The sequence below is a fragment of the Chenopodium album genome, chromosome 7, assembly GCF_948465745.1.
Source record: "Chenopodium album chromosome 7, dcCheAlbu1.1, whole genome shotgun sequence".
Classification (NCBI taxonomy): domain Eukaryota; kingdom Viridiplantae; phylum Streptophyta; class Magnoliopsida; order Caryophyllales; family Amaranthaceae; genus Chenopodium; species Chenopodium album.
The window spans coordinates 72,132,583-72,155,540 of record NC_137840.1 but is presented as its reverse complement, the minus strand read 5'-3'; the positions used below and the strand labels follow the sequence as shown (position 1 = coordinate 72,155,540).

Below are 22,958 nucleotides of genomic sequence, written 5' to 3'. Positions count from 1 at the left end.
TAGAAGGGAGTATAAGGCACGAAAACACAAAATCATTCGCTCAATTTTGTTATTGAAATAGATTTAGTCTTTTTGGTCTCTCAATTATACATGCATGTTCATTTCTTAAATGTCTGCAAAGCAAGAATTCATTATGCAGCAGTAGGGTGTTTCTGGTAGATTACCAAGCGAGTAAGCCACCTCAATTCTGAAGGAAGGTATGGTGAAGGTTACAGAGGAATATAATGGCAACTCATGTACACATTAGGTAGAATAGAAATTCTAAAAATCCATCATTTTTACAAAGGAATATAAACTGCAGAAAGTTGATGATAGGTAAATAAATTCATGCTAAAATTTTCAGTAAAATCCATCATTTTTATACAAATCTACTTGTAGAAAAGAATGAGAATTTTCAAGTTAACAAATTGCAAACCACTAAAAACACGGAAACCTAGATAAGACCGCGTTGATGAATGTTGAATTTCAAATAATATTGCAGCAAAATCAGATTCTTACATGCCACAATGTGGCACCAAAATATAATATTCCCCTAAGTAGAGCAGCACCCACTCTTCTGTGCAACTGGCTGACCTCGGATCTGAACTGTTGGAGGCCTGGCATTGTTCATGGGTTGGCTGGCCATCCTGTCATCAAAATGTATATAAAACTAAGTCATCTAATTGAACAATTTTTCTTAAAAAGGAAAAAATTCATAAAGAAAGAAGCACGAAAAGAAAAGAAAAAGAGAGGCATAAAAAAAGTCGATACTTCAAAAATACCATCAATCATATTGAGATTACTAATTAATAAAGCAAAAGGTAACATTCCACTATAGGTTATCCTACACCCTAATCAGATTGCACTATCATTATTTTGGAATAATTCTCAATGACAAAAGGACAAATTCGCATTAGATCACAAAAGATCAGATAATACCACACAAGCACTAGCAGGTGCTTTATCACATTAAAGAATATAGGCTAGGGATGGACGGATGGTAAGCATCATAACATGTTGTAATACTTGATTAATGTAATATTTGAATAAAAGTTGGTAAATTCTAAAATCATTTTCATGATTTATCCTACCTGTATAAGGTATCCTAAATTCAGTATATATGTTCATCGAACATTGATACCATGTGCAAAATACTTGTTCATTGCAACTAATTACAGAAAACCGTTTTTAAAATTCCCATTTTTAAAGCATAAGATTTTGCAAATTAGTAAAGTCAAATGGTAAATTTCACCAAGGGCTCATTCCTGGGGAGAACTATACATGCAACCACAATAATGCAAGTAAGATCAGGAAAATGTATATACCTGTTTTTGATAGAGCCAGTCATAGCCATGAAAGCCTGTTCTACATTAGTAGCATCCTTTGCACTGGTCTCCATAAAAGGTATGCCAATTTCATCAGCAAAGGCCTGTATAAAAGACAGGTGCAAATCAAGAGTTAGAATCCCATTTAAAGCTGATCGGTGAAAATAATCCTATCCCAAAACATGAGTTAGCTTAGTAACCTTGGCAGTTTCATATGGAACAGCTCTATTGGCAGCAAGATCACACTTGTTTCCAACCAGAAGTTTGTTAACGTTGTCACTAGCATAACGATCAATTTCATTTAGCCACTGCTTCACGTTGTTGAAACTTTCCATATCTGTCACATCATAGACCACCTACAATGTCATACATAAAACTCAAGTTAGTAAATCAGCTGGGGTGTTGAAATCATGGAAAAAATTAGAAGAGGCACCTAAGCCAAAGCATAGCTATGTAACTCACAATGATTCCATGTGCTCCACGGTAGTAGCTGCTAGTGATTGTCCTAAAACGCTCTTGTCCAGCAGTGTCCCACTGGATGTCAGAGAAAGCATTATTACATTAGATGTTTTATTTTAAGGGATGGCTAGACAAGTACATACATGCCAAGAAAGTCACTCGAAGGCTTTAATTATCTCCATAAGTAAATGTTCTTTTTTTATGATAGACAGAAAAAAAACAAACTTACAATCTGAAGTTTAATGGTCTTTCCATCTTGCTCCACTGTGCGAATTTTCTACATTCACAAATATAACTATATAAGATCAAGCTAGTAAGATAAAGAACAAATCAACTACTAAAAGCTGGGTCAGAGAACACTCACGAAATCAACTCCAATAGTGCTTATGTAGCTTTCCAAATATGAGTCATCCTGCAACAATAATAAATTTTGTGGATGTAAGAACAGGCAAGCAGTGAGCCGTGCAATATATATCTACTATGACAGCTGCAAGAGCCTCACAACAAAACCGAGGTGTAAGTCAAGTGGGTAGAAAGGCAAAATCACATTGACAATTACACAAGATGGCATAACACCCTTCCATATAAGACTCGTAAAGTCAGATTAGGGAATCATTTGTCAAAAAATTGAGCATCAAAGAATTTCAATAATAGCCAAATAACTATAATTGGGGATTGTGACAGCAGAAGCTTTAGTTAAAGGTCCAACGGACAGGAAAAAAGGAAGGTAGGTTTCAACATTATAGATCATGCACAATGCAAAGTTTTGAGAGATAATGTTTACAAAAAGCCGGAAAGAAAAGGAGGGTAAGTCAGAAGCACTCTCTTGCAGATTGATAAATAAATGGCATACTAAATTCATAAGCCTCTGTCTTCTAATAATAAAAGCACAGAAATGAGTCAAATGACTTCCACACCACAGTTCGCATTCTACTTTTCTAAGTCCGACACCATATATTATAAAATAACATCTAGCAACTATAACGAAAAGGCATAAATGCCCATAAAATATGAGCTTATGAAGCTTACCGCAAATCTCAGGAGAAGACATGATTTTCCGACACCTGAATCTCCAATAAGCAAAAGCTTGAAAAGGTAATCACTGCAATAAAAAGCATCACCACTCGAGGTAAGAAAAAACACAAACTTCACAATTACAGCACAAGAATTCAAAAGCTTGCAACATTACAAAACTTCAAGACAAAATACGGCGTAAGAAGTAAAAGGGCCGCCGAAGGGAGTGGCTTCTACCTAAATTGTACTCGTAGTATATATTTTATCTATAATTGAACATCAAATTCAATAACTGACTTTTTCACCCAATGAATTGCATTTTTCCACCTTACTTAGACAAGCCCTTAATAGTTCTCCAAGTCTTCAATAACTTCAAACTCGACATCCGTTCACAGTTAGCTACAGCTGGTGCCTGGTGGATGTTTAGTCTAACTCCGACAAACAACACGACTACGAAACGTCCTCAATGCTTCCACAAATCAAACTACAATGCTATTCTTTTCCCAATATCTCTAAAAATCAACCAAATCCTATTTCACAAAAGACTTCAAATTCCGCCTCGAAATAGAGTGTTTTCAACGATTTAACCTTTCTATCGTGAATTTCATTGCTATTACAAACAATAATTACGCTGAACAGATGTTTTATGAACTGAATTCTCCCTAATTCAAACCTCCTACCTTCCAATTTCAAAATTCACCTTTGCCAACAATTCAAACAAGCGATCTTTCACAAAAAAATAAACAAAATCCAAATCTAACAGATAACACCACAGATCAACCGACAATTTCAATCACAAACAAAAACAATCAAAACCTCAATCAACAAAATCACACAATCAACTAAATTTCCACAAAATAACAAATCAAAACAATCCAAAACCCTCAAAATTCGGATCAAATCGAAGAATTAAAACAGAAAACTTACTACTCGGGATTCATGACTGAACAGTAAAACTGAAGAAGGATCGAGAAGAAAGATAACAACGCGTAAACTCGCCGAAATAAGGAATTCGCCGGCGAAAATCGACCGGAAAATAGCGGATCTCCGACGAAAGGAAGGTCAGCAGAAAGAGGAGAGAGAAAGGGGATTGAAGAGAGAGAAAGGAAGAATAAGAAGGTGAGGGAGTTAATATAGACAACAAGAGGGAAGTAACGAAGATGGCACGAAAGAGACGTCTTTGTAATCCTAATTTTATAATTTTATTTGTATTTTTTGATTATTTTATAAATAAAAATTGATTTGGAATTTTTGAAAGAAAATAGGAATTTGAGGTGTGGAAGAGTAGTTGCCTCGTTTTGTTATTCCTTGTATCGCACATCTAAGTTACTTCGTTGCTAATTAATGGAAGTTGTGTGGAAGTCAAATTACGATGAGTAGAGTGGTTTAATTGGTTAACGATTTAACAATTTTTTGTTATTTGTTATAACCCTATATAAGGATACTACGGAATATCGTATACATCTAAAAGACAAAAAGATATATAAAAGTTAATTTAAATATGCTTGTTAGTGTGTGTTTTCTTCTATCACTAGATTTATAGATATAACTAGCATAGTGCCCGTGCGATGCACGGTTTATAAATCAAATTATTAAACCCGTAGGAAAAATAAAAAACAAAGGTAATTCAATCACTAATAAAGGACTTGGTTACTGATGGTCGATAAAAAAAAATAAAGGAACGTTATTTGAATAGTATTTTTATGTTATTTGAATTTCTTTTAATTTTTTATAATATTATTATTTTAATAATTGAAAATTAATTGAATAATACTCCACAGAGAAGTGCTCGTAAAAATTAAATAAAAAATTTTAAAAATTTAACTACATAAGAGAAGTGGACTAATTCATTTATATCTCCTGTTGACAAAAAAACTTAAATTATCTTATCATACCATCTGCATCATTAGCTACAATCAATCTAATATATACATGTTTTATTTACCCGTCACGCACTCACCAAATCTATAGACACAATAATATAATAACCCTATATTTGACCTACAAGTACATATATTTTCCTAAGTTAAGCATTGTGCCAAAAACTATATATTATTTCCTCCGTTTCTATTTAGTTGACGCGTTTGATTTAGGCACATATATTAAGGAGAGGAGAGAAAGTGAGAGAGAATGAAAAAACAAGTGGGGTAGCTTGTAAATGTAAGGTAAAAAAAGTAACCCCAAAAGGAACATGTCAACTAAAAAAAAACCTCCTAAAAAAGAATACATGTCAACTAAAAAGAAACGGAGGTAGTATATAATAGTCATATAACCAACATTGATTAAATATACTATACAACACAAATACTTCGTATATAGGTATGGATTTATATAAATAAAATATACGGAGTATATATTAAGATTTATCACTACCTTAATTATAAAAAGGTTAACAAAACTCTTATAATAATGCATGAACATTTATATCTCTGAAATTGTTCTTTTACATATATTTCTCCCATTTAATTTTAAAAGCCTTAAAATTGTCTCTTGAATTCGCTAAATTGATTTAAAAGGTTATGTTTATTTCAATATTTAAAGCCATTTATTATTTTCATTTCCTTTTGTTTTAATTTTTCTATTTAGAATTTATTAGACTATTATATTTCAAGATCGAAGTCAATATCTTTTTACCGTACAATCACTAAATCAAAGTAGCTCAACTAAAGTTTTGAACATTGCATAGCTACACAACATCCAACACATTTAATTACTACATGCAAATAATTTTAATAAAATTATGCATTTGATATAAGTTATTAAACAATTGAACTATATATACATTTTGATAGGTTTATATATTTCATATTAACAAAAATTTACAAATGTAATTATTATATTTTGAAAAAAAAATATAGACTTTGGAGTTTTGTATAAGATAGATAAAGGATAAGTTAATTCCCGTCATATATATATGCATTGAGTTGCTTGATCATTTTTTTTGTGTGTTCTATTCGGTTCACCCTTTGGGCTAATCCAGATTCGAGGATCAGTTCTGGATTGTTAAATTAGGTTCCACTCCCCTCCTGATTGTTGTTGCAGGGGATCGAATACGGGTCCTCCCTACCAAGTGTAGTCTCAATCACCACTACACCAACAACCTGTACACTTGGTATGGAGGACCATGTTATAAAATATTATATTATATACATATACTTTTTTATATTGTAAAAAAATATTATATACACATATTATTTTACACGAAATATATTAACTTTCATACTATACTTAATTACATAGAATGTAAAGTACATGAAAATAGTATCATACCTACATTTCAATAATATAATTAGAACTGAACAATATGACTTATTATATAATGTTTATGTAATCCCCCGTATTTTTAAATATATTATTAATGAAATTATATTTTATTCATAATATTTATTTGTATTTTTTTTCGGATTTAATTTCAAAAGTTTCAAATTATTTTTGGGTTTGATGAACGATTTTATTACAAAGAACTTTTTATGAACCTTTCTTCACTAATTTATATCCAGCAAACAAACCAAACCCACTTTCTTTTCTTAATTGGCCCATTAATTTTATGAGGCCCAATCTTAAAACTAACCCTACACCACTCTCTCTCCTATAAATACCCCATACATCCCCAAAATTTCCCACACAAAAAGGTTAGTCTTATTTTCATCCTCCTTTGTTTCATTATTTTGCTTAATGTTATTTTAATTGTTTTGGGTTTTGATTTTAGTATAAAGATTATATTTTTAGTATTAAATTATATTTTAATGGTATAAAGATTATAAATTTCAGATTATATTTATGTTATAAATTTCATATTTTATGAATTATAAACCTAGGGTTTCAATTTATTGAAAACCATGATTTTAGGGTTTTTATGAACAATTGATTTAGGGCTTTTATAGTAATGATGTTTTGAAATTTTGGTGATTATATTACTAATTAGTTTCCAGATTATTTTGAACACGTAAATTCGTATTTTAATGTTTAGATTTCGGTTCGTTAATATTAATCCCGTTTTAATCCCGATCAGGTTCTGAACTCATCCGATTTTGACAAAAAAGTAGTGTTTTCCATGTGGAAACGATGTTTTAAGAAAGACTCACTACCTTTGGTAGTGAGCACCACCCTCTCGTGGCCAAATTCTGCCTCTAAATATGATTTTCGGGCAGTTTTTCATTTTTAACGAAGTTTTTTATTTTTAAAATTTTATCCTTGAGTTTGATTAATAAAATTAATTATTTTTAAAGTTAATTAAGCATATAAATATATGTTTTATTTATTTTAATAAGTTTTTCATCATATTATATTGTTGGAAATTACTTGGGATAGTAATATTAATTGTTGGTTGTTTTCTAGGAAGTGATTATTCCCTAGGAGAATTTTAAGTGATTAAAAGTGGCTCAAAAGGATTGTTTGTATGAGGTACGTACATGTCTACTTCGTTATAAGTAGTATCATGTTTAGGTACCAAAAGGAAAAAACTTAGTTTTATGATTAGTGAACACTTGGATGGAAATTGTTTGGTTACACCTTGATTTAATTCATGCGCTTATGTTTATGAGATATGTTTTGGTGAATTGATTATGTTTGTATGGAATTATGGATGAAAACATGTTGAGTTAGATTGGATTAATTGTTTGTATGGAATTTTGATACAAACATATTCTATTGGATTGGTTTGTTAACCACATTTGGATGATTAAAGGATTGGAATCGAATGGTTTAAGTGGAATGAAGTTATTAATTATTCCACAAGGTTATTATTATTTATTTATTACTCAATCATAACTTGTTAGTATGTTGAGTAAAGGTGGATTAAGCCGAAATGGCTAGGTGAGTTGACTATGTTCAACAATTTTGGATAATTTGGAAGTTTAATGGAATTAAAGGTTAATTTGTGATGTGATCACCATTGTCCTAAATAAGATTAAAAACGAATTGATGTATGATTGTTATGTATGGTCTTCTTGATTGAGTTGGCTATTAATTAAAATTGTAATCACGTAAAGTGAAACATGGATGAGCAATAAAACTCTGGAAAGCGTGCACTTCTAGAGTATTGACAATTATGGGTTGGGGTACACGGTGGTAGCCCGTGGCTTTTCGAGGCTTGTTTGATCAACATGTCCTCTTCTCTTTTGGTATTTACATTTTATTTTATAATGAAAGTTAGATGGGATCCTAGACTAACTTTGTGAGAATGGAGTCGCGCCCATTCTTGCATCGCGCTAAACTTTTATTTCAAATGGTCATTTGGGACCTGGATTGGACAACCTGGTCTATTGCTTACTCCAAACTAAATTAAATTTATTAAATTGAATATGATGAGTCAAGTGTTTGGAATTGGTTAGTAGTATGTTGAGTCAATTGAATTGTTTAAGTGTGGAGTCTTGATTATTGAATTCACATTGTATGTTTATTTACTTTAATTAATTGAGCATGCTAGGTTTGGTACGTTGTAGCTTGTATGTACTCAGCTTTGCTGATTGCGTGCTTTTGTGTGTGTTTTCTTTTGGTCATGGCCTTCGCCTTTCAATGACCCTGTGATGATCCAATTATTACACTTGTATTATTGGGGAGCAGTATGCACAGGTTAGCTTGATGATGTGAAGTTAAGGGATTTGACAAACGCATTGTCAAGGGATTGGTGTGATTGAGAGTATTCGATTCTTGTGTTGAACTTATTTATGCTTTGCTATTTCGTTTATGTTTTGGATTTTTAATATTGGTTTGGTTTTAAATAAGGGCCTTATATGGTTCCAATTTGTAAGCTTTGACTTATTCGTTTTCTAAATTGTGTTATTTTAAATACTTAAGTTTGATTTTTCCGCTGCGATACTTTGATAAAGCCTTAACGTTTTAACACGTGGCGGTAACATGTCAATGGTTCTCCACTATTTTATTTAAAGTAAGTGGTTTGAAAAAGGGAGAATTATTGGGGTGTTACAAAGTGGTATCTGAGAGCTTAGGTTCGATTTAATTACCACTAAAATTAATTTAAAGTTTTTAGGCGCCTAACGTTTTAAATCTAATGAGTTTATTCGACTACCTTATTTAAAGTTAACTTAGATTTTCAAAAATTATTCTATTCTAATATATTTATTTCGGCATTTAATAAAAAAAGTTTATTTATTTGTTTTATATATTTTCAAAGTATTTTTGTTATTTTGAAATAAAATGAATTTAATTATTTATTTTTATTCCTAACTTGTGTGCTTATTTTGCTTATCGGTGAGATTTGGGTAGCATTAGAAAGGGCGTATAGAATAGATTATTTATTTCTTTATGCATTGTAATTAATTACTTAATGCTTTTATATTGTATGAAGTGATCATGCAAGTTATTTAATTGTGTATGTTCATGTAATGGTGCAAACTTGAGTGATCACTTAGTATCATGTTTAAGGATTAAAGCATGTCATATGGAATGGAATGGAATGAGATTCTTTGTGTAATGTGAAATGTTTAAATGATTTAATTTATTTGTGTGAAGCATGTAATTATGTGTCTACTAATGTGTGTTAATTTAATGATGTTATGCACTTGATGCATGAATTTTGGTGGAATTGAATCAAGGGAATTATTTTATTTTATTTTTCGTGTGCGTAGGAATGATTAAAAATAAATAATCATTTCCTTTGAAAGTGACTTATTAGGGGCGATTGTGTGGCCATGTCCACCTTTCTACCTTAATATATATATTTGATGATTATGAATGTGATTTATTAAGCAAGAAGAGTTTTTTTCGCGCTGATGTCAGCCTAAGAGTGTGTTACATTTCTAGGTAGAGAAGGAGGATGGCTAACAATGATGCTTTAGCTGCTGCTATTAGGACTAGTTGAACCAAATTCGATTGACTTGCTTATTAGTTTGCCTACTAGTGAGGTTGTGAGGTGCACCAAGATACATAAGGGTTTACCTTTGAGGATTGGAGAGACTGATTTTCCATCTGATCTTATAGAATTTGAGTTGGATGACCTTGATGTCATTTTGGGAATAGATTGGTTAGCCACTTATAAGCTAATATAAGATTGATTGTGAGATAAAGAATGTTTACTTAAGGAGTTCTTTGGGGGAGATTGTGTATTACAGACGTTTTGGGAAACCAAATGGTATTGGGATTATTTCTGCGTTAAAGTTGTCAAAACTTGTACGTAAGGGGCATCCTTTGTTCTTTTGTTGTGTGCAAGACTTGGAAATGAGTAGTAAGTGAATGTGGAAGATGTGCCAATTGTGAATGAGTTTTGGATGTATTTTGTGAAGAAGAAATATGGGAGCATGAGATTGTGGATCGATTATAGAGAGTTGAAATAATGTCACAATACAGAATAAGTACCCACTACCCAAGATCGATGATTTGTTTGATCAATTGAAGGGAGCTAGTGTGTTTTTCAAGATTGATTTACGTTCGGGGTATCATCAATTAAGAGTGGCTGATAAGGATATACCTAAGACTGCTTTTAGGATTAGATATGGGCACTACGAGTTTACAGTTTTGTCTTTTGAGTTGACCAATGCACTTGCAATTTTTATAGACTTGATGAATCGAGTATTCCATGAACAAGTTTGTAGTTGTTTTTATTGATGATATTTTGGTATACTCGAAAAGTGAGGAAAACATGAGCCATTGGGAGGCCGAGGATGATATGAGAAAGAGATAACCTAAGTTGTTTAATGAGGTGAGTTACGAGGGCGTAACTCTTGTTCTTTAAGGGGGGTAGAATGCGTATAATTTCACGCTTTTTACCCTATTTTATGCTATTTTATGGTGTTTTCATGCTTTTCATAGCGATTTTATTTGTTTACGCATCTAGTGAAGTGCGTAAATTGGAATGGTGATAAAGTATTAGTGTCGATATTATGACACAATTGGGATATAATTTTGTAATTTTTGAAATGGCTTTATGCAAAAGTTTTGCAATTTATGGGATTTTGTGCTAAGTTTCGGGACGAAACTTCTTTTAAGAGGGGTAGATTGTAATCCCCCGTATTTTTAAATATATTATTAATGAAATTATATTTTATTCATAATATTTATTTGTATTTTTTTTCGGATTTAATTTCAAAAGTTTCAAATTATTTTTGGGTTTGATGAACGATTTTATTACAAAGAACTTTTTATGAACCTTTCTTCACTAATTTATATCCAGCAAACAAACCAAACCCACTTTCTTTTCTTAATTGGCCCATTAATTTTATGAGGCCCAATCTTAAAACTAACCCTACACCACTCTCTCTCCTATAAATACCCCATACATCCCCAAAATTTCCCACACAAAAAGGTTAGTCTTATTTTCATCCTCCTTTGTTTCATTATTTTGCTTAATGTTATTTTAATTGTTTTGGGTTTTGATTTTAGTATAAAGATTATATTTTTAGTATTAAATTATATTTTAATGGTATAAAGATTATAAATTTCAGATTATATTTATGTTATAAATTTCATATTTTATGAATTATAAACCTAGGGTTTCAATTTATTGAAAACCATGATTTTAGGGTTTTTATGAACAATTGATTTAGGGCTTTTATAGTAATGATGTTTTGAAATTTTGGTGATTATATTACTAATTAGTTTCCAGATTATTTTGAACACGTAAATTCGTATTTTAATGTTTAGATTTCGGTTCGTTAATATTAATCCCGTTTTAATCCCGATCAGGTTCTGAACTCATCCGATTTTGACAAAAAAGTAGTGTTTTCCATGTGGAAACGATGTTTTAAGAAAGACTCACTACCTTTGGTAGTGAGCACCACCCTCTCGTGGCCAAATTCTGCCTCTAAATATGATTTTCGGGCAGTTTTTCATTTTTAACGAAGTTTTTTATTTTTAAAATTTTATCCTTGAGTTTGATTAATAAAATTAATTATTTTTAAAGTTAATTAAGCATATAAATATATGTTTTATTTATTTTAATAAGTTTTTCATCATATTATATTGTTGGAAATTACTTGGGATAGTAATATTAATTGTTGGTTGTTTTCTAGGAAGTGATTATTCCCTAGGAGAATTTTAAGTGATTAAAAGTGGCTCAAAAGGATTGTTTGTATGAGGTACGTACATGTCTACTTCGTTATAAGTAGTATCATGTTTAGGTACCAAAAGGAAAAAACTTAGTTTTATGATTAGTGAACACTTGGATGGAAATTGTTTGGTTACACCTTGATTTAATTCATGCGCTTATGTTTATGAGATATGTTTTGGTGAATTGATTATGTTTGTATGGAATTATGGATGAAAACATGTTGAGTTAGATTGGATTAATTGTTTGTATGGAATTTTGATACAAACATATTCTATTGGATTGGTTTGTTAACCACATTTGGATGATTAAAGGATTGGAATCGAATGGTTTAAGTGGAATGAAGTTATTAATTATTCCACAAGGTTATTATTATTTATTTATTACTCAATCATAACTTGTTAGTATGTTGAGTAAAGGTGGATTAAGCCGAAATGGCTAGGTGAGTTGACTATGTTCAACAATTTTGGATAATTTGGAAGTTTAATGGAATTAAAGGTTAATTTGTGATGTGATCACCATTGTCCTAAATAAGATTAAAAACGAATTGATGTATGATTGTTATGTATGGTCTTCTTGATTGAGTTGGCTATTAATTAAAATTGTAATCACGTAAAGTGAAACATGGATGAGCAATAAAACTCTGGAAAGCGTGCACTTCTAGAGTATTGACAATTATGGGTTGGGGTACACGGTGGTAGCCCGTGGCTTTTCGAGGCTTGTTTGATCAACATGTCCTCTTCTCTTTTGGTATTTACATTTTATTTTATAATGAAAGTTAGATGGGATCCTAGACTAACTTTGTGAGAATGGAGTCGCGCCCATTCTTGCATCGCGCTAAACTTTTATTTCAAATGGTCATTTGGGACCTGGATTGGACAACCTGGTCTATTGCTTACTCCAAACTAAATTAAATTTATTAAATTGAATATGATGAGTCAAGTGTTTGGAATTGGTTAGTAGTATGTTGAGTCAATTGAATTGTTTAAGTGTGGAGTCTTGATTATTGAATTCACATTGTATGTTTATTTACTTTAATTAATTGAGCATGCTAGGTTTGGTACGTTGTAGCTTGTATGTACTCAGCTTTGCTGATTGCGTGCTTTTGTGTGTGTTTTCTTTTGGTCATGGCCTTCGCCTTTCAATGACCCTGTGATGATCCAATTATTACACTTGTATTATTGGGGAGCAGTATGCACAGGTTAGCTTGATGATGTGAAGTTAAGGGATTTGACAAACGCATTGTCAAGGGATTGGTGTGATTGAGAGTATTCGATTCTTGTGTTGAACTTATTTATGCTTTGCTATTTCGTTTATGTTTTGGATTTTTAATATTGGTTTGGTTTTAAATAAGGGCCTTATATGGTTCCAATTTGTAAGCTTTGACTTATTCGTTTTCTAAATTGTGTTATTTTAAATACTTAAGTTTGATTTTTCCGCTGCGATACTTTGATAAAGCCTTAACGTTTTAACACGTGGCGGTAACATGTCAATGGTTCTCCACTATTTTATTTAAAGTAAGTGGTTTGAAAAAGGGAGAATTATTGGGGTGTTACAAAGTGGTATCTGAGAGCTTAGGTTCGATTTAATTACCACTAAAATTAATTTAAAGTTTTTAGGCGCCTAACGTTTTAAATCTAATGAGTTTATTCGACTACCTTATTTAAAGTTAACTTAGATTTTCAAAAATTATTCTATTCTAATATATTTATTTCGGCATTTAATAAAAAAAGTTTATTTATTTGTTTTATATATTTTCAAAGTATTTTTGTTATTTTGAAATAAAATGAATTTAATTATTTATTTTTATTCCTAACTTGTGTGCTTATTTTGCTTATCGGTGAGATTTGGGTAGCATTAGAAAGGGCGTATAGAATAGATTATTTATTTCTTTATGCATTGTAATTAATTACTTAATGCTTTTATATTGTATGAAGTGATCATGCAAGTTATTTAATTGTGTATGTTCATGTAATGGTGCAAACTTGAGTGATCACTTAGTATCATGTTTAAGGATTAAAGCATGTCATATGGAATGGAATGGAATGAGATTCTTTGTGTAATGTGAAATGTTTAAATGATTTAATTTATTTGTGTGAAGCATGTAATTATGTGTCTACTAATGTGTGTTAATTTAATGATGTTATGCACTTGATGCATGAATTTTGGTGGAATTGAATCAAGGGAATTATTTTATTTTATTTTTCGTGTGCGTAGGAATGATTAAAAATAAATAATCATTTCCTTTGAAAGTGACTTATTAGGGGCGATTGTGTGGCCATGTCCACCTTTCTACCTTAATATATATATTTGATGATTATGAATGTGATTTATTAAGCAAGAAGAGTTTTTTTCGCGCTGATGTCAGCCTAAGAGTGTGTTACATTTCTAGGTAGAGAAGGAGGATGGCTAACAATGATGCTTTAGCTGCTGCTATTAGGACTAGTTGAACCAAATTCGATTGACTTGCTTATTAGTTTGCCTACTAGTGAGGTTGTGAGGTGCACCAAGATACATAAGGGTTTACCTTTGAGGATTGGAGAGACTGATTTTCCATCTGATCTTATAGAATTTGAGTTGGATGACCTTGATGTCATTTTGGGAATAGATTGGTTAGCCACTTATAAGCTAATATAAGATTGATTGTGAGATAAAGAATGTTTACTTAAGGAGTTCTTTGGGGGAGATTGTGTATTACAGACGTTTTGGGAAACCAAATGGTATTGGGATTATTTCTGCGTTAAAGTTGTCAAAACTTGTACGTAAGGGGCATCCTTTGTTCTTTTGTTGTGTGCAAGACTTGGAAATGAGTAGTAAGTGAATGTGGAAGATGTGCCAATTGTGAATGAGTTTTGGATGTATTTTGTGAAGAAGAAATATGGGAGCATGAGATTGTGGATCGATTATAGAGAGTTGAAATAATGTCACAATACAGAATAAGTACCCACTACCCAAGATCGATGATTTGTTTGATCAATTGAAGGGAGCTAGTGTGTTTTTCAAGATTGATTTACGTTCGGGGTATCATCAATTAAGAGTGGCTGATAAGGATATACCTAAGACTGCTTTTAGGATTAGATATGGGCACTACGAGTTTACAGTTTTGTCTTTTGAGTTGACCAATGCACTTGCAATTTTTATAGACTTGATGAATCGAGTATTCCATGAACAAGTTTGTAGTTGTTTTTATTGATGATATTTTGGTATACTCGAAAAGTGAGGAAAACATGAGCCATTGGGAGGCCGAGGATGATATGAGAAAGAGATAACCTAAGTTGTTTAATGAGGTGAGTTACGAGGGCGTAACTCTTGTTCTTTAAGGGGGGTAGAATGCGTATAATTTCACGCTTTTTACCCTATTTTATGCTATTTTATGGTGTTTTCATGCTTTTCATAGCGATTTTATTTGTTTACGCATCTAGTGAAGTGCGTAAATTGGAATGGTGATAAAGTATTAGTGTCGATATTATGACACAATTGGGATATAATTTTGTAATTTTTGAAATGGCTTTATGCAAAAGTTTTGCAATTTATGGGATTTTGTGCTAAGTTTCGGGACGAAACTTCTTTTAAGAGGGGTAGATTGTAATCCCCCGTATTTTTAAATATATTATTAATGAAATTATATTTTATTCATAATATTTATTTGTATTTTTTTTCGGATTTAATTTCAAAAGTTTCAAATTATTTTTGGGTTTGATGAACGATTTTATTACAAAGAACTTTTTATGAACCTTTCTTCACTAATTTATATCCAGCAAACAAACCAAACCCACTTTCTTTTCTTAATTGGCCCATTAATTTTATGAGGCCCAATCTTAAAACTAACCCTACACCACTCTCTCTCCTATAAATACCCCATACATCCCCAAAATTTCCCACACAAAAAGGTTAGTCTTATTTTCATCCTCCTTTGTTTCATTATTTTGCTTAATGTTATTTTAATTGTTTTGGGTTTTGATTTTAGTATAAAGATTATATTTTTAGTATTAAATTATATTTTAATGGTATAAAGATTATAAATTTCAGATTATATTTATGTTATAAATTTCATATTTTATGAATTATAAACCTAGGGTTTCAATTTATTGAAAACCATGATTTTAGGGTTTTTATGAACAATTGATTTAGGGCTTTTATAGTAATGATGTTTTGAAATTTTGGTGATTATATTACTAATTAGTTTCCAGATTATTTTGAACACGTAAATTCGTATTTTAATGTTTAGATTTCGGTTCGTTAATATTAATCCCGTTTTAATCCCGATCAGGTTCTGAACTCATCCGATTTTGACAAAAAAGTAGTGTTTTCCATGTGGAAACGATGTTTTAAGAAAGACTCACTACCTTTGGTAGTGAGCACCACCCTCTCGTGGCCAAATTCTGCCTCTAAATATGATTTTCGGGCAGTTTTTCATTTTTAACGAAGTTTTTTATTTTTAAAATTTTATCCTTGAGTTTGATTAATAAAATTAATTATTTTTAAAGTTAATTAAGCATATAAATATATGTTTTATTTATTTTAATAAGTTTTTCATCATATTATATTGTTGGAAATTACTTGGGATAGTAATATTAATTGTTGGTTGTTTTCTAGGAAGTGATTATTCCCTAGGAGAATTTTAAGTGATTAAAAGTGGCTCAAAAGGATTGTTTGTATGAGGTACGTACATGTCTACTTCGTTATAAGTAGTATCATGTTTAGGTACCAAAAGGAAAAAACTTAGTTTTATGATTAGTGAACACTTGGATGGAAATTGTTTGGTTACACCTTGATTTAATTCATGCGCTTATGTTTATGAGATATGTTTTGGTGAATTGATTATGTTTGTATGGAATTATGGATGAAAACATGTTGAGTTAGATTGGATTAATTGTTTGTATGGAATTTTGATACAAACATATTCTATTGGATTGGTTTGTTAACCACATTTGGATGATTAAAGGATTGGAATCGAATGGTTTAAGTGGAATGAAGTTATTAATTATTCCACAAGGTTATTATTATTTATTTATTACTCAATCATAACTTGTTAGTATGTTGAGTAAAGGTGGATTAAGCCGAAATGGCTAGGTGAGTTGACTATGTTCAACAATTTTGGATAATTTGGAAGTTTAATGGAATTAAAGGTTAATTTGTGATGTGATCACCATTGTCCTAAATAAGATTAAAAACGAATTGATGTATGATTGTTATGTATGGTCTTCTTGATTGAGTTGGCTATTAATTAAAATTGTAATCACGTAAAGTGAAACATGGATGAGCAATAAAACTCTGGAAAGCGTGCACTTCTAGAGTATTGACAATTATGGGTTGGGGTACACGGTGGTAGCCCGTGGCTTTTCGAGGCTTGTTTGATCAACATGTCCTCTTCTCTTTTGGTATTTACATTTTATTTTATAATGAAAGTTAGATGGGATCCTAGACTAACTTTGTGAGAATGGAGTCGCGCCCATTCTTGCATCGCGCTAAACTTTTATTTCAAATGGTCATTTGGGACCTGGATTGGACAACCTGGTCTATTGCTTACTCCAAACTAAATTAAATTTATTAAATTGAATATGATGAGTCAAGTGTTTGGAATTGGTTAGTAGTATGTTGAGTCAATTGAATTGTTTAAGTGTGGAGTCTTGATTATTGAATTCACATTGTATGTTTATTTACTTTAATTAATTGAGCATGCTAGGTTTGGTACGTTGTAGCTTGTATGTACTCAGCTTTGCTGATTGCGTGCTTTTGTGTGTGTTTTCTTTTGGTCATGGCCTTCGCCTTTCAATGACCCTGTGATGATCCAATTATTACACTTGTATTATTGGGGAGCAGTATGCACAGGTTAGCTTGATGATGTGAAGTTAAGGGATTTGACAAACGCATTGTCAAGGGATTGGTGTGATTGAGAGTATTCGATTCTTGTGTTGAACTTATTTATGCTTTGCTATTTCGTTTATGTTTTGGATTTTTAATATTGGTTTGGTTTTAAATAAGGGCCTTATATGGTTCCAATTTGTAAGCTTTGACTTATTCGTTTTCTAAATTGTGTTATTTTAAATACTTAAGTTTGATTTTTCCGCTGCGATACTTTGATAAAGCCTTAACGTTTTAACACGTGGCGGTAACATGTCAATGGTTCTCCACTATTTTATTTAAAGTAAGTGGTTTGAAAAAGGGAGAATTATTGGGGTGTTACAAAGTGGTATCTGAGAGCTTAGGTTCGATTTAATTACCACTAAAATTAATTTAAAGTTTTTAGGCGCCTAACGTTTTAAATCTAATGAGTTTATTCGACTACCTTATTTAAAGTTAACTTAGATTTTCAAAAATTATTCTATTCTAATATATTTATTTCGGCATTTAATAAAAAAAGTTTATTTATTTGTTTTATATATTTTCAAAGTATTTTTGTTATTTTGAAATAAAATGAATTTAATTATTTATTTTTATTCCTAACTTGTGTGCTTATTTTGCTTATCGGTGAGATTTGGGTAGCATTAGAAAGGGCGTATAGAATAGATTATTTATTTCTTTATGCATTGTAATTAATTACTTAATGCTTTTATATTGTATGAAGTGATCATGCAAGTTATTTAATTGTGTATGTTCATGTAATGGTGCAAACTTGAGTGATCACTTAGTATCATGTTTAAGGATTAAAGCATGTCATATGGAATGGAATGGAATGAGATTCTTTGTGTAATGTGAAATGTTTAAATGATTTAATTTATTTGTGTGAAGCATGTAATTATGTGTCTACTAATGTGTGTTAATTTAATGATGTTATGCACTTGATGCATGAATTTTGGTGGAATTGAATCAAGGGAATTATTTTATTTTATTTTTCGTGTGCGTAGGAATGATTAAAAATAAATAATCATTTCCTTTGAAAGTGACTTATTAGGGGCGATTGTGTGGCCATGTCCACCTTTCTACCTTAATATATATATTTGATGATTATGAATGTGATTTATTAAGCAAGAAGAGTTTTTTTCGCGCTGATGTCAGCCTAAGAGTGTGTTACATTTCTAGGTAGAGAAGGAGGATGGCTAACAATGATGCTTTAGCTGCTGCTATTAGGACTAGTTGAACCAAATTCGATTGACTTGCTTATTAGTTTGCCTACTAGTGAGGTTGTGAGGTGCACCAAGATACATAAGGGTTTACCTTTGAGGATTGGAGAGACTGATTTTCCATCTGATCTTATAGAATTTGAGTTGGATGACCTTGATGTCATTTTGGGAATAGATTGGTTAGCCACTTATAAGCTAATATAAGATTGATTGTGAGATAAAGAATGTTTACTTAAGGAGTTCTTTGGGGGAGATTGTGTATTACAGACGTTTTGGGAAACCAAATGGTATTGGGATTATTTCTGCGTTAAAGTTGTCAAAACTTGTACGTAAGGGGCATCCTTTGTTCTTTTGTTGTGTGCAAGACTTGGAAATGAGTAGTAAGTGAATGTGGAAGATGTGCCAATTGTGAATGAGTTTTGGATGTATTTTGTGAAGAAGAAATATGGGAGCATGAGATTGTGGATCGATTATAGAGAGTTGAAATAATGTCACAATACAGAATAAGTACCCACTACCCAAGATCGATGATTTGTTTGATCAATTGAAGGGAGCTAGTGTGTTTTTCAAGATTGATTTACGTTCGGGGTATCATCAATTAAGAGTGGCTGATAAGGATATACCTAAGACTGCTTTTAGGATTAGATATGGGCACTACGAGTTTACAGTTTTGTCTTTTGAGTTGACCAATGCACTTGCAATTTTTATAGACTTGATGAATCGAGTATTCCATGAACAAGTTTGTAGTTGTTTTTATTGATGATATTTTGGTATACTCGAAAAGTGAGGAAAACATGAGCCATTGGGAGGCCGAGGATGATATGAGAAAGAGATAACCTAAGTTGTTTAATGAGGTGAGTTACGAGGGCGTAACTCTTGTTCTTTAAGGGGGGTAGAATGCGTATAATTTCACGCTTTTTACCCTATTTTATGCTATTTTATGGTGTTTTCATGCTTTTCATAGCGATTTTATTTGTTTACGCATCTAGTGAAGTGCGTAAATTGGAATGGTGATAAAGTATTAGTGTCGATATTATGACACAATTGGGATATAATTTTGTAATTTTTGAAATGGCTTTATGCAAAAGTTTTGCAATTTATGGGATTTTGTGCTAAGTTTCGGGACGAAACTTCTTTTAAGAGGGGTAGATTGTAATCCCCCGTATTTTTAAATATATTATTAATGAAATTATATTTTATTCATAATATTTATTTGTATTTTTTTTCGGATTTAATTTCAAAAGTTTCAAATTATTTTTGGGTTTGATGAACGATTTTATTACAAAGAACTTTTTATGAACCTTTCTTCACTAATTTATATCCAGCAAACAAACCAAACCCACTTTCTTTTCTTAATTGGCCCATTAATTTTATGAGGCCCAATCTTAAAACTAACCCTACACCACTCTCTCTCCTATAAATACCCCATACATCCCCAAAATTTCCCACACAAAAAGGTTAGTCTTATTTTCATCCTCCTTTGTTTCATTATTTTGCTTAATGTTATTTTAATTGTTTTGGGTTTTGATTTTAGTATAAAGATTATATTTTTAGTATTAAATTATATTTTAATGGTATAAAGATTATAAATTTCAGATTATATTTATGTTATAAATTTCATATTTTATGAATTATAAACCTAGGGTTTCAATTTATTGAAAACCATGATTTTAGGGTTTTTATGAACAATTGATTTAGGGCTTTTATAGTAATGATGTTTTGAAATTTTGGTGATTATATTACTAATTAGTTTCCAGATTATTTTGAACACGTAAATTCGTATTTTAATGTTTAGATTTCGGTTCGTTAATATTAATCCCGTTTTAATCCCGATCAGGTTCTGAACTCATCCGATTTTGACAAAAAAGTAGTGTTTTCCATGTGGAAACGATGTTTTAAGAAAGACTCACTACCTTTGGTAGTGAGCACCACCCTCTCGTGGCCAAATTCTGCCTCTAAATATGATTTTCGGGCAGTTTTTCATTTTTAACGAAGTTTTTTATTTTTAAAATTTTATCCTTGAGTTTGATTAATAAAATTAATTATTTTTAAAGTTAATTAAGCATATAAATATATGTTTTATTTATTTTAATAAGTTTTTCATCATATTATATTGTTGGAAATTACTTGGGATAGTAATATTAATTGTTGGTTGTTTTCTAGGAAGTGATTATTCCCTAGGAGAATTTTAAGTGATTAAAAGTGGCTCAAAAGGATTGTTTGTATGAGGTACGTACATGTCTACTTCGTTATAAGTAGTATCATGTTTAGGTACCAAAAGGAAAAAACTTAGTTTTATGATTAGTGAACACTTGGATGGAAATTGTTTGGTTACACCTTGATTTAATTCATGCGCTTATGTTTATGAGATATGTTTTGGTGAATTGATTATGTTTGTATGGAATTATGGATGAAAACATGTTGAGTTAGATTGGATTAATTGTTTGTATGGAATTTTGATACAAACATATTCTATTGGATTGGTTTGTTAACCACATTTGGATGATTAAAGGATTGGAATCGAATGGTTTAAGTGGAATGAAGTTATTAATTATTCCACAAGGTTATTATTATTTATTTATTACTCAATCATAACTTGTTAGTATGTTGAGTAAAGGTGGATTAAGCCGAAATGGCTAGGTGAGTTGACTATGTTCAACAATTTTGGATAATTTGGAAGTTTAATGGAATTAAAGGTTAATTTGTGATGTGATCACCATTGTCCTAAATAAGATTAAAAACGAATTGATGTATGATTGTTATGTATGGTCTTCTTGATTGAGTTGGCTATTAATTAAAATTGTAATCACGTAAAGTGAAACATGGATGAGCAATAAAACTCTGGAAAGCGTGCACTTCTAGAGTATTGACAATTATGGGTTGGGGTACACGGTGGTAGCCCGTGGCTTTTCGAGGCTTGTTTGATCAACATGTCCTCTTCTCTTTTGGTATTTACATTTTATTTTATAATGAAAGTTAGATGGGATCCTAGACTAACTTTGTGAGAATGGAGTCGCGCCCATTCTTGCATCGCGCTAAACTTTTATTTCAAATGGTCATTTGGGACCTGGATTGGACAACCTGGTCTATTGCTTACTCCAAACTAAATTAAATTTATTAAATTGAATATGATGAGTCAAGTGTTTGGAATTGGTTAGTAGTATGTTGAGTCAATTGAATTGTTTAAGTGTGGAGTCTTGATTATTGAATTCACATTGTATGTTTATTTACTTTAATTAATTGAGCATGCTAGGTTTGGTACGTTGTAGCTTGTATGTACTCAGCTTTGCTGATTGCGTGCTTTTGTGTGTGTTTTCTTTTGGTCATGGCCTTCGCCTTTCAATGACCCTGTGATGATCCAATTATTACACTTGTATTATTGGGGAGCAGTATGCACAGGTTAGCTTGATGATGTGAAGTTAAGGGATTTGACAAACGCATTGTCAAGGGATTGGTGTGATTGAGAGTATTCGATTCTTGTGTTGAACTTATTTATGCTTTGCTATTTCGTTTATGTTTTGGATTTTTAATATTGGTTTGGTTTTAAATAAGGGCCTTATATGGTTCCAATTTGTAAGCTTTGACTTATTCGTTTTCTAAATTGTGTTATTTTAAATACTTAAGTTTGATTTTTCCGCTGCGATACTTTGATAAAGCCTTAACGTTTTAACACGTGGCGGTAACATGTCAATGGTTCTCCACTATTTTATTTAAAGTAAGTGGTTTGAAAAAGGGAGAATTATTGGGGTGTTACAGTTTAGGTGTAATAAAAATGACGTATATTTTTTTATTATAAAATGTTGATTTGGAAGTCTAAATTATAGTTAAAAGTATTATTATGTATAAAACAACATAAATTATTGAACATGAGTTGTATATCTAGTATAGTACATGAGCAATGCACAATTTATAAATCCAAATGTTAGTTTTTCTAAAAAAAAATTCATAAGTAATAGCATTGTTAATACTTAATACAAATATTACAATTTTAAACACGAGTAATAGTTATAATACATTTTATATCTATTCAAATGTCTAATTCAATTTAACTTTTATTCTTCTTGTTTAGATTGGTTTTTGGTTCAATTTTTTTTTATGTAAACAAAGGTCATT

At 31.1% G+C, this 22,958-nt stretch overlaps 1 protein-coding gene across 1 annotated transcript; it reads right to left on the bottom strand.

Moving 5' to 3' along the window:
* Positions 1-314: 314 nt before the first annotated feature.
* LOC145639446 (ras-related protein RABD2a-like) lies at positions 315-3,894 on the bottom strand. The gene is made up of 8 exons (XM_081690686.1): positions 3,705-3,894; positions 2,793-2,865; positions 2,128-2,175; positions 1,993-2,040; positions 1,767-1,838; positions 1,505-1,660; positions 1,305-1,408; positions 315-626 (listed from the first exon to the last, which is right to left on the bottom strand). The coding sequence occupies exons 1-8, from the start codon at positions 3,716-3,718 to the stop codon at positions 533-535; spliced, it is 609 nt and encodes a 202-aa protein (XP_081546812.1). The 5' UTR covers positions 3,719-3,894; the 3' UTR covers positions 315-532.
* Positions 3,895-22,958: the final 19,064 nt, after the last annotated feature.

Bases quoted from the DNA above. Each gene is read 5' to 3' on its own strand.
- LOC145639446 (XM_081690686.1), bottom strand. The intron at 2,041-2,127 runs GTGAGTGTTCTC...TTGTGAATGTAG, and splicing joins GCACTATTGGAGTTGATTTC to AAAATTCGCACAGTGGAGCA. The intron at 627-1,304 runs GTATATACATTT...TTTTGATGACAG, and splicing joins ACTGGCTCTATCAAAAACAG to GATGGCCAGCCAACCCATGA.